This window comes from Prenolepis imparis, unplaced genomic scaffold (genome assembly GCF_030444845.1).
Source record: "Prenolepis imparis isolate NDT839.2.m4 unplaced genomic scaffold, iyPreImpa1.0 SCAF_11, whole genome shotgun sequence".
Taxonomy (NCBI): domain Eukaryota; kingdom Metazoa; phylum Arthropoda; class Insecta; order Hymenoptera; family Formicidae; genus Prenolepis; species Prenolepis imparis.
In genome coordinates, this window is record NW_028141169.1 from 16844057 (window position 1) to 16856020 (window position 11964).

Here is an 11964-nt window from a genome sequence, read left to right on the forward strand (position 1 = left end):
TGCTTCTACTGCTCTTATTGTTTCTTTGAAGGACTGAAGTAGTTATTAAATAATTTAATGAACTTTATTATGTTATTATAATTAATATTTTTATGTTATTGTTTATTACTGTGTTGCACCTGAGATTGATGTTTATACTATGTAAAATGCATTGTTTTGTACTTTTGCTGCTGTATATCAATATATTTCAGATTACTGTATGTTAATGGATCTTATTGATGGAAATAAACATTGACGTGAGCGAATGTCTCTAAATTGTATGCGGATATCCGGTGATGCTATAAATGGAGATTATTAGTATGCAAGGATGGAGAATGCATTTATACACCATAGTAGTATGCTGTCTGGATGAACAGTGTCAATCTCCGCAAGCTGCTTCTGTGTCAGTTTATTGTTAGTAATAAGAGAGCGAGTTATGAGTTTTAGTGCCTGAAGATCCATCCACAACGCCGGATGAGATACAGGCAAGCCTTCAGCAACTTAGTGGATGCTTAGATGAGGAAATAAAGGTCAGCAATATCAGCATCATGCGTGATGGTATGAGCATTGCCTGGGCAAATTGTCCTTTAGAAAAAGCCGTTAGCATAGCTGAAAAGGGGTTCGTTACACTGGGTTGGACGCGAGTAAGATTAGAACTCCTTAGAAAGCGCCCAATCCAATGTTATAAATGCTGGCGATTTGGTCACGTGCGTGGTAATTGTAGGTCCGACATAGACAGAACAGGTTCCTGCTTTAGATGCGGTCTTGCTGGTCACTTGGCAGGAAACTGTAATGCGGGTGCGCCCAAATACGTAATTTGCGAGGAGGCTAAGAGAGACTTTAGGCACAGACTGGTCTCTCCTCAATGCCTAGCAAATCAGGGGCTGCCCAGTGGTGTTCAACCTGTTAGGAGAAGACTACCTGACATGGTTAGGGGGACCGGTAATGGTGGCAATATTTACAGGGATGGTTAGACTAATACAGGTCAACTTGAACCGTAGCTGGGCAGCACTTGATTTGCTGAAACAGTATGTCGCGGAAATCAATGCGGGGCTTGGTGTGATCTCGGAACCGCCGAGGAGTGTTGTCTGGGCTAATACGTGGTACGCTAGCGAAGATAACTCGGCTGCTATCCTCTCTTTTTTTTTGTACCGCAGGGGAAATCTCCAAGGAGATGCCCTGGGTGCCGCGGGGTCGGAACCCAGGGTTATGTGGGGTTTAGGGCGCTAAGAATGCGCCCCGATCCACTAAAACCCCTGCGGTGGCCATCTCGGGCAATGGTTGGGACCCTCCGGGAACGAGCAATTGCAATACTTCCGGAGGGTCCCTGCCTAGCTTGACCCGTGGGTTCACTGTCCAGCCGAGTGTGGTGGACTGCGAACCCCGTTCCTCTCTTTCTTTTTTTTGAGAGAGGAGCTCTTCTCTAGTTGCGGCGCGGAGGGGCCACACCTCCACGCCGCGCCCTCTCGGGAGAGAGTTGGTGTACCCTTCCCTCCAGCCTTCTATGTAAGGGGGAAGGCTAGCGTCCTTCTCATATGGGGCCTGACCCTTCCCTGGTCTCCGCCTCGGCGAGGGCACCTTCCTCGCCCAGGCAACCAGGTAGGGTCGTCCCACCCCTCTCGGGATTCGGGGGTGAGGGCGCGTCTTCCCCGCCTCCCCCGTCTCTTTCTCACCCTCTCGGCCGTCTCTTTCTACAACATTACCTTGTTGCAGAAGGAGATGACCGCCTTCCAGTTCTCCTCGCTCCCGACCATCTGTTTAACGACGGCCGGGAGCGAGAGGTCCTCCCCTATCACGTCCGTTAGGACACGGCGCTCTTCTGCCCACACTGGGCAATGTTCCAGCGTGTGCTGCGCCGTGTCCTCCTCTTCCTCGCAGTGGTGGCACGCAGTCGTGCTCTCCCTCCCGATCCGACACAGGTACTCACCGAGGCATCCGTGTCCGGTGAGCACCTGTGTCATGTGGAACGACATCTTGCATCCGCGAGGCCTGTCCATCCACTCTTCTAGGACAGGCCCCACGGCCTCGACGACCCTATCCCCAGATCTGGTGGGAGGAATGGAGGTTAAGCACTCCTTCCATTCCTCCACCATTTGTCGTCGGGCTTGGAGCCTCACGACACCTCGGACTCTGTCTGTGACGGGTACTTCGAGCCCACGGAGCTCCTTAACTCGCTCATGCACCCTTTGGTGTGCACGAGCTACAAGCTCCATAGGCGGAAGACCCGCCATCACCGAGGCCGCCGCATGCGACACCGTCCGGTAGCCGCGGACGACGCGGATGGCCACTCGGCGCTGGACCCTTCGCAGGGTATCTCTTATGCGCCTCGTTGCCACCGCCTCGCCCGCCCACACCGGTGTCCCGTAAAGGGCCATCGCATTGACGGTGTTTGCGTAAAGGCGGCGCACAGGATCGTCTGGTCTTCCTATGTTTGGCAGCAGCCGACTAAAGGCCGCTGCCACCCTATCCAGTTTCACGGTCAGACGATCAGTGTGGTCGATGAAGCTCCATTTCCCGTCCAACTGGACACCCAAGTACTTCATACTGTTCTCCAGTCGGACGGGGATGTCATCCACCCTGATATGGGCCATTGGTGGTCTCCCATGGAGGCCATCGTGAAAAAAGATGGCCTCCGTCTTCTTGGGAGCCACCCTTAGGCCCATGTTCCGTATGGATCGCACGACTTGCGCCACCGCGAGGTTCGCCATCCTGATAGGTTCCCCCAGTTTTTTCCCCCAGCTAGCAATAGCGTGTCGTCTGCGTAGCAGACGACATTGCAGCCGGGGGAGAGGGTAGTCCGTAATATGCGGTCATATGCGATGTCCCACAGGAGGGGTCCCAGAACGGACCCCTGCGGGACACCGCAATGCATCTCCCTCTCCCGTTGGGTACCGCTCTTGTTACGGTACCTCAGGCCCCTATTCTGGAAATAGGACTTGATAACCTCCACGAGATATTGAGGGACGCCATGGTATATCAGGGCGTCCCTCACCTTTTGCCAGGGCAGAATGTTGAAAGCGTTGGTTATGTCTAACGACACTGCCGCCAACACTCTGCCCTCTTCCATACCGGATTCCGCGAGGGAGCGGACACGAAGAATCGCATCCGTTGTTGATCGCCCCTCGCGGAATCCGAACTGTTCCTCGTGGAGGTTCGGTCCTACCTCCTTAAGATGCTGGACGAGTCGGGTCGCTATTATGCGTTCCAATAGCTTCCCGATCTCGTCCAGCAAACATATGGGCCTGTACGCAGAGGGAGTGCCCGCCGGTCTGCCCCCTTTTGGAATGAGGACCACATTGGCCCTCTCCCAGACTGGGTGGAAGTGTCCTGCTCTCAGGCAGTCTGTAAATAGCCATCGAACTGGATCCATCAAATGGGCCAAGGCCAGGATCCAGACCCGGCCGGGTATACCATCAGGGCCCGGGGCTTTGTTTCCCCGGGTCCGAAGTCTCATGGTAATCTCGGCCATCTCGTTGCTGGTCACCGCGAAGTCCTCTTCCCACTCCACTGGCTCCCGATCAAAAAGCTCGGGAGCCCGCTCCGCTCTGGGAAAGAGCGTGGAGAGGGTGTTCTCAAGGACTTCGGGGTCCAGCGAATCCGTCACGGGGGACGCCCAATGTCTCATCTTGCTCATTACAATCTTATATGGGCGCCCCCATGGGTCTGAGTCCAGGGTAAGCAATTGCTCATCCCATGCTCGGGCCTTGGCCTTTCTGATGGCGGCGCTGAGGGTTTTCCTGGCTTCGCGATAAGGCCTCCTCCTCGGCAAGGCCGCGCCTCCTTGCTCGTGTGAAGCGGCGCCTGGCTTGGACCGAGGATCTGCGCAGTTCTGCTATCTCCTCGGTCCACCAGTACGCCGCTCTGCGCGGCCTGGGTTTGGCCCGCGGGATGGCGACATTACATGCTTTAACCATGAGATCCCCGAGCCATTTCACCTGGCCATCCACTTCCTGTATCACTTCTGTGCCAGGCCAGGTCGCCGAGAGTACGACGGCCATCAGCTTGTTCGGATCCAGTTTCTTTAGAGCCCACCTCTTGGGTGGCGCATATCCCTCCTCTTGGCGGCGGTTCAGCACCCCCCGGCGGGCGATGTCGACCCTCATCTGAATATACAAGTGATCAGAGAGGGTCTCTTGCTCCATCACCCGCCAGTTACTAACTCGGTCCGCCCCAGAGGGTGAAGCCCATGTCAAATCAATGATGGACTCCCCCTGCGGGCGGACTAGGGTGCTGCTCGTGCCTCTGTTTAGTATACAGAGGCCGAGTACCGCCGCCCAATCCTCCAGGACCCTGCCCTGATGATCGGTGCCTCGGGAACCCCAACGCATTGACTTAGCGTTGAAATCCCCAGCCACGATGATGGGTTCGGGGAGTCTCCGTTGGACGAGCATCGATATCTCGTCCAGGATATCCCCGAACTAGGCAGAGTCTACTCGTGGGGGGATATAACAAGCTACCACCCAGAGTGGGCCCCATTCGACGGCTATATGGGCTCTCCCCCCAGCGATCTTGGTGCAGGAGGGAGAGCCCGTTTCCATTCTCCATGTGATGGCGACCGAACCGTCCACGTCCGCCGCCCAACAAGGGTGGATTGGCGGAACGCAGTACGGCTCGGCCGCCACTCCAATCCCACATTTTTCCTCCGCCAGGGCTTGCAAGTATAGATCCTGCGCCCTGGCGCATTGATTCAGGTTGGTCTGGAGGAGGCCTATTTTTCCCGCCATTATCTGGGGTGTTTAGGCCTCCTCCATGACCACCTCCATGGGGTGCTTCTGCTCTTGGGCCGGAGCCTCCCTGGCTGGTGCCTTCTCTCCTTTTCCCTTTTGCGAAACCCCCCTGGTCCTTCGCTTTCGCTGTAGCTTGGGGGGGGGCTCTTGCTCCTCCGTTGGCGCCTTCTGGCTGAGGGGGGAAAAGACTCCTCTTTCTTCTATTCCGACGCCGTCCTCTCCTTCACCTCCTTGTTTTTGCTGCTGCTGACGTTGCTGCTGCCCTTTCCTCTCTTCTTACCCTTCTTTGGGTGGCAGCTATCGCTGCCCACACTGTGGTTCGAGGGGAGCCCGGCCTCTGCGCAGAGGGGGCACCTCGTTGCGGCGGTACATCCACTGGCCTTATGGCCTGGTGCACCACAATTGTAGCAGGTGCCCCTACGATCAGTCGCGCTGGTGCAAGCCCCTTGGACGTGACCCCGCTGCAGGCATTTGTGACACTGGAGGGTCTTGTTTTGAGAAGCTCCACCACGGCGACGACCCAGCCGACCTGCAGTTTACCTACGGCGGCCACCTTATTGGCCGCCGCAAGTGGGCATTGGACCCACAGGGTCCCCATGGCCTTTGTGGGGAATCTAATTCCCCCCGTTTTTATTTCAGAGGCCGAGCAGTCTCCAACCTTCGCGATTTCCGCCACCACCTCCTCCGTGGTGGTGGACTCGTCCAAGCCGCGCAACCGAAGTCCCGCCCTTTTGGCGGGGCGCGCGACCCGGAACCCCTCTCTGTCCTTGAGGACCTCTCGCAATCTTGCCGCGAAGAGGTCCGCTTTGTCCGCTTTACCGGTCCCCGGTATTTCGTACACCAGGGCACCGGTAACGGCCCTCCTCACTTTTACCCTTTCGATGCCCAGCTCCGCCAGGTTTATCTCCTGGCGGGCTAGGCGGATCGTTTCTCCATATTGCCCTTCTGGGCACGTCAAAGTGACGGCGGCCGTCCTCGGTGTCTTCCTCGTTTTGCCGTCGCCGGCTTTTGGGGCTGCCTTCCCCTTAATTACCCTCAGTTTCAGAGGGGGGAGGCTTGTGCCTTGCCGGCGACCTTGGAAGGCTGAGAGGGCTGGGTGTTGCTTGCCCTCTCTCTTCTCTCTTTTCTACCTACCACCTTCGCCCAGGTGTCCTGGGTTGAAGGCGGCACGAGGGTGGGAGGAGGAGCAGCTGAGGAAGACTTTTGGCGGCGGGTCGTGACTTTTTGTGATGGTCCGGCCACCCCCGTGGCGGAATTTGGCGGTGTCTCCTGACGACCCTTGCCGCCCTTCGGAGCCATCTTCTTTCCCTTCTTCTCTCCCTCGCCGAGCCGTGCAGGGACCGCAGCTTTAGCTGCGGCGGACTGTGGGACCGGTTTAGCGGAGAGTTTCCCTTTCTGCTCCTCAGGTTTTCCATTTGGGGGCCGGGCAGGGATCCTGGCTACGGCCGGGGCGGATTGCGGGTCTCTCGGATGAAGATCCTTACTCGAGTGGGGGAGAGGCTGGTCCTGGGGCGCTATGTCGCCCTTTTCTAATCTGCCCCTCCTATTGAGTAGCCGCTCGATGTCGCGCGTGATCGCGTCATACGCTCTGCGGCTCTCTACGGTGACCACTCCGGGAGGGTATATCCTCTCCAGTTCCCTGGTCATCTCCTTAATGGGGGGTCTGTGTACAGGGGTTGGAGAGGGAGTATCCCCTTCCACCTCATCCACCTCCATCCTCTCTTCCACCCGTGTTGGAGACTTTGCGGCTGTAGGAGCATTTTTTTCCTGCGCTATCGCCTCCTTAGCGGGTGTTCCCTCATCCTGGGGCTTGGGCTTTTTGGACTGCCCAGCCCTTTTCCCCTTCATTTCCAGGAAGGCCTTCGCGTCGTTACGGAGGCGGAGATTCTCGACCCTCAGCTCGTAAACCTGTCGTCTGAGGGCCTCTTTCTCCTCCTCCTCTCCTGCTGCTGCGGCCGCCACTGTGATTAAGGCCCTGACTGTAAGTGTATGCAGTGCCGCCTGCAGCAGGCATGCCGCTTCGCCAATCTCCTTTCTCACTGTCCCTTTCATATTGGGAAGACTGCGCGGAGATATCCATCCTCTCGCATCTCATCAAGATGCTCCGCCACTTTCATCCCCAGCCTCTTCCAGGCTTGGCTGTCTATAGGGGGAGAGTTTGGATCAAACATCTCCCTCTCTGCGGCTGCCTCCTTCTTTCTCTGCTTTTCCGCCCTACGGATTTTCAGGCGCTCATAGTTCCCGGTCGTCGGGGGTCTGCCCTGTTTCCGTTTTTTCGGAAGGGGCTCCTCCGCCGTGTCGGGGACACAGCCGACCTGTTCCATGGGCGTTTCCGCGGCTTGCTCGGAGGCTTGCGAAGCACCTCTCGAGGTGCTTGGTACTGCCTCCGCTTCCTCCCTAACGGTGCCGTGCCACCGGGCGTTTCCATTCAGGGTCGCCGTCCCCTACCACATACGAGCCGAAGCTCTGCAGGGAAGTGGGCCTCGTCCCCCCGGAATGAGAGGCTTCTTAGCCCGGAGGGAGCTTCTTAGCCCAAAGGCTGGGGAGCGGTTGTACCCCAGTAACTGGGGTACCGACCACTCTTAGCACCCATCCCTCCAGCGGGATGGGTGAGCCCCCCCACCACGACAAGGTGATGGTCAATGGGGGGCGGCTGCTATCCTCTGGAGACCGGATAGTCCGGGAAACTCTATATGTAGGTTAACACATAGCAAAAATAACTTGGTTGCTGTTAAATATGGTAACGTAAATGTAGTTTTGTGTATATTATATTTCACCTAACGTTAGCATTGCAAGATATATAAATTTCTTGGAAGATTTAGGTGACATGGTAGGCAGGTTAACCGGCCCTATACTAGTATGCGGAGATTTTAGTGCTAAATCCGTGTTCTGGGGTTCTGCAAATACCGATAGAAGGGGTGACTATTGGAAAGATTCGCAGCTACGCTAGATTTGAGATTACTTACTACAGGAACAGGCTTTACATGCGTTAGACTTTTTTTTTTATATCGTTGTGGAAACCTCATGGTACCACTCACCCCCCGGGTAGGGGAGGGTTATGTGGGACTCCTTGTACCCCTTGGCCGATCCACGAATGGATCAGTCAGGGGGACCAAGACCTACCGCACTAAAACCACAGCGGGTGTCCTACTCGGGCGTTAGGTGAGGGACGGCGAGGATGCTGGTATCCCATGCCGACTCGCCGCCCCCCCGCCTTTTTTCCTTCTCGGGGAGAGCGTCGCCCCTGAAGGGGACGACACTCTCCCTCCACGCATCGTGTGGATTGTTCGCGGTTGCGGCGCATGGCGACACCGACCCCACGCCACGCCCTCCCAAAAAGTTTGGGGGGCGGGGTCACGGCTCGAGTATCCCGCTCGAGCCGCCACCCCCCGCCTCCGGAGTGGTGCTCACTTCCCCTCCCTAAGGGATATAGCGTATTCGGCATGCAGCCCCGGAGGCCCTCACCAGGGGGCCCTCTCAGAAGGAGAAGGACCCTCTCTACGGCGTTTGCGCCCTCCCACCGGTGCCTCTCGGCTTCCGGTGAGAGGGCGCTCCCGCCGCATCTACGACTAAGAGAGGGAAGGCCGCGCCCCATGCGGCCGGGCAGTGCGCGACCACCACAGGCGCGCGACCCCTCCCCCCGGCCAACCCGATTGCGGCTCCCTCCGCTCCCTTGGGAATTAGGATTTGGCCACAACCAGGGAGATTGCCCATTTGGGGGCGCGACCGCGCCGGCCCCGCCTAAGCGAGACCGACGCACCCGCGCCCCCATTTCTCGTGAGGCCCTCACTACTGAGGGCAATGACAGATCTCCTCCCACTGCGGCCACGAGTTCTTCTCTTTCTTCCGCCCAGGCACCACACTCCTCCAGTGTGTGCTGGGCGGTATCGCACCCGTGGCCGCAGTGCCAGCACCGCGTCGTGCGCTCCTTTCCTATCCGACCCAGGTACTCACCGAAGCATCCATGGCCCGTGAGCACCTGGGTCATATGGTAGGACACCCCACCTTTGGCCCTGTCCAGCCATTCTTCTAGACAGGGCCGTATGGCCCAGACGGTGCGCTGACCCGGCAGCCTCGGATCCATGAGGCTGTCCTTCCACCTTTGGATCAGCGCCCGTCGGGCGTGGACTCTCACCGTACGCCGGAGGCCCTCCGTTATTGGGACGCCCGCCCGCTGATATTCTCTTGTACGCTTGTACACATCTGCGTACATGCGGGCGAGCATCTCCACTGGGGGTACTCCTGCTAGTACCCCCACAGCCGTCCAGCTCACTGTCCGGTAACCCCGGCATATTCTGTTGGCCACCCGCTTTTGCAATTGCCTTAAGGCATTTTTTGCACCGCGGGCGGCCCCCAGACTCTCCTCCCATACCGGGGCTCCGTACAGGAGCATGGAATGAATTGTTCCGGCGTACAGTCGGCGAACACCTCCGCCCGGTCCCCCAAGGTTTGGCAGCAGGCGTTGCAGCACCATTGCTGCCTTCTCCACCCTGGGGGATATTTGGCGGAAGTGCTCGCGGAACGTCCACTTGCCATCGAGGTGGAGGCCCAAGTACCTCATATGGGCCCCCACCTCTATGGTAGTGTCCTCCACTGTGATGCGGGCTTCTGGTGGCGCCCCATGAGAGCCGTCGTGAAGAAAGACGGCCTCAGTTTTCTGGGGCGCCACCTTAAGCCCCATCTGACGAATGTGTCGCACGACGCGGTTCACCGCAAAGTTGGCTCGAGCGATAGCGTCTTCCCACGAATTCCCCCCAGCCATCACCAGTGTGTCATCGGCATAACACACCGCGTGACAGCCAGGGGGTAGGGCAGTCCGAAGAACGACGTCGTATGCCAGGTTCCACATTAGGGGTCCTAACACTGACCCCTGTGGAACCCCGCACGACATACGACGTCTTTGTTCTTCGGCGTTTCTGTCTGTATAGGCCAATTGCCTGTCCCTGAAATAGTCCCTCAAAATCGACACCAGATACGGGGGAACCCTGTGATATTCCAGGGCCTCCCCGATCCGGTGCCATGGCAGGGTGTTGAAGGCGTTGGAAATGTCCAACGAAACTGCCAACAACACCCCGCCTTCCTCCGCAACGGCCCCCGCAATCGAGCGGACCCGCAGTATCGCGTCCACGGTGGATCGCCCGACGCGGAAGCCGTATTGCCCATCGCTTAAATTGGGACCATTTCGGGACAAATGGTAGACGAGGCGGTCGACGATGATCCTTTCAAGGATCTTACCCGCCTCGTCTATTAGGCAATTGGCCTATACGCCGAGGGCACATCCCTCGGCTTGCCCTCTTTGGGAAGGAGGACTATATGCACCTCCTTCCACTCTCGTGGGAGCCCATGCGGAAGCATTCGTTATACAACCTCCGCATGGGCTCTGCCAGACCCCGGTAGGCGAGAGCCCAGGCTTTTCCATGTATGCTATCGGGACCTGGAGCTTTTCCGATCTTGATCTTCCCGATGGCTTTCTGAAGCTCTCCTCCCGTGACCCCCATGGCCGCCTCGTTCCACATCCAGTCCCGCGCCGGAATCGGGTTTGTGTTTCCCTCCTCCAGCGGGAACAGGGTGCTTACGACTTGGCCAATAAATTGGGGGTCTAAAGTTTCCGTTATGGGGGGCCCCCCACCTCTGAGTTTGTTTAAGACTATGCGGTAAGGGCGCTCCCACGGATCCTCGTCCAGGGAGGAGAGCAATTCCTCCCAGGCTCCCGCCTTGGCTTTCCTGATCAGAACGCGCAGGGTATCGCGTCTTTCTTTGTACGCATCCCACGCGTCCTGATAACCCTCGGGGTCTATCCGCTCGAGCCTCTTCCTCCTTTGCACGTTTCTCCTTGCATGGTCGGAGGATCGCCTCGCTTCGGCGATTTCCTACGACCACAATATGCTTTTCAGGGGGACCTATTCTTTACCCTGGGCATGGCTGCATCACAAACTTCATTTATGATCCTGAGCAGCCACGCCCTTTGTTCTTCCAGGTCCCCCCTAATTTCCCCTCCTTGAACCATCAGGGAAGCCTCAATTGCGGCCAGGAACGCGTCCTGGTCCATTTTCTTGAGGGCCCATCTGCGAGAGACAGCTTCTCTCAATCGGCGGCGCTCCACCACTTCTCGGGGGAAGGCATTGACGGAGAACTCTATATATCTGTGGTCAGAGTTTCAATCTCCGTCAACACCCTCCACCCATGTAACAGCTTTGCAGCAGGGCGGGTCGTCCAAGTAAGATTTACAATTGACTTGCCCAGCCGCCTTACACATGTGGCCTCATTCCCCCTATTACAGGGGACGAGGCCACACTGCGCCGCCCAATCCAGTAGCTCGCGACCCCGCCAGTCCGTGCGCGGGGAACCCCAAACGCCAGATTTTGCGTTGAAGTCCCCCGCGACCACTGTCGGGGCGGGGCGGCGAGCCCTCAGCTGCCTCTCTAGGACGTGCAACCTCCTGCGGAAGTCTCCTTTGCTGAGACTCGGCGAGATGTACACGCCCACTACGACGACGGGCCCCCATTGGACAATGACGTAACCTTCCCCCAACTGTAAGAACTCCATCGGGGGGGAGTTTGACGCGTTCCTACGGGTAATCGCAGCCAGGCCGTCCGCGCTGCTTGCCCAATTATTTTCAGGCACGCGGTACGGCTCGGCTACGATCCCCACCACAGTTCCTCTCCGCCATATTTTGGGCGAAGAGGTCTTGAGCTCCCCTGGCATGGTTGAGATTAGCCTGTAAAATTTTACAGGCCATCCTCGACTGTTTTCTCATACTCGGGTCCCGCCACCTCCATGGTGGCGGGATCCTCATCCATTATATTCCTTCGGAGGCGCTGTCTTTTAGCGCCTCCTTCCGGGATCTTCTCCTCCTCCTCTCTTTCCCCCCTTGTCCATGGAGCCCTTTGTTCTTTGGGCTCCTCTGTCACGACATCGAGGTCGATAAGGGGCGGGATTTCCTCTTGTTGTTCGGGTTTCTTCCCCTTTCCCGTTTTCTTAACGGGCGATCGCGGCTTTGGGAGAGGGTGGTCCACTGCTTTGTTCAGCGGAACCCCCTTCCTCCCTTTTTGCACCGGTGTGCACGCCTTGCTGCCCGTCCTATGATTGGCAGGCAGCCCTCTGTCTGTGCACACCGGGCACTGGATTTCAGCCTCACAATTTCTGGCTGTATGGCCCTCTTTACCGCAGCGGTAGCATCTACCGCTGCGGTCTGTGTAGTTGGGGCACCGCGCTCGCACATGCCCCCCTCCAGGCATTTGTAGCACTGGAGGGGCCG

The 11964-nt window shown here is 57.6% G+C and overlaps 2 protein-coding genes across 2 annotated transcripts; both read right to left on the bottom strand.

Moving 5' to 3' along the window:
- Nucleotides 1-3665: 3665 nt before the first annotated feature.
- Nucleotides 3666-4307, bottom strand: LOC145943275 (uncharacterized). The gene has a single exon (XM_083050741.1). It carries the CDS (start codon nt 4305-4307, stop codon nt 3666-3668), a length of 642 nt encoding a protein of 213 aa, XP_082906867.1.
- A 6534-nt stretch (nt 4308-10841) lies between these two features.
- Nucleotides 10842-11411, bottom strand: LOC145943276 (uncharacterized). Its single transcript, XM_083050743.1, has one exon. The coding sequence runs from the start codon at nt 11409-11411 to the stop codon at nt 10842-10844; it is 570 nt and encodes a 189-aa protein (XP_082906869.1).
- Nucleotides 11412-11964: the final 553 nt, after the last annotated feature.

Bases quoted from the DNA above. Each gene is read 5' to 3' on its own strand.
- LOC145943275 (XM_083050741.1), bottom strand. From the start codon at position 4,307: ATGCGTTGGGGTTCCCGAGGCACCGATCATCAGGGCAGGGTCCTGGAG.
- LOC145943276 (XM_083050743.1), bottom strand. From the start codon at position 11,411: ATGCCAGGGGAGCTCAAGACCTCTTCGCCCAAAATATGGCGGAGAGGA.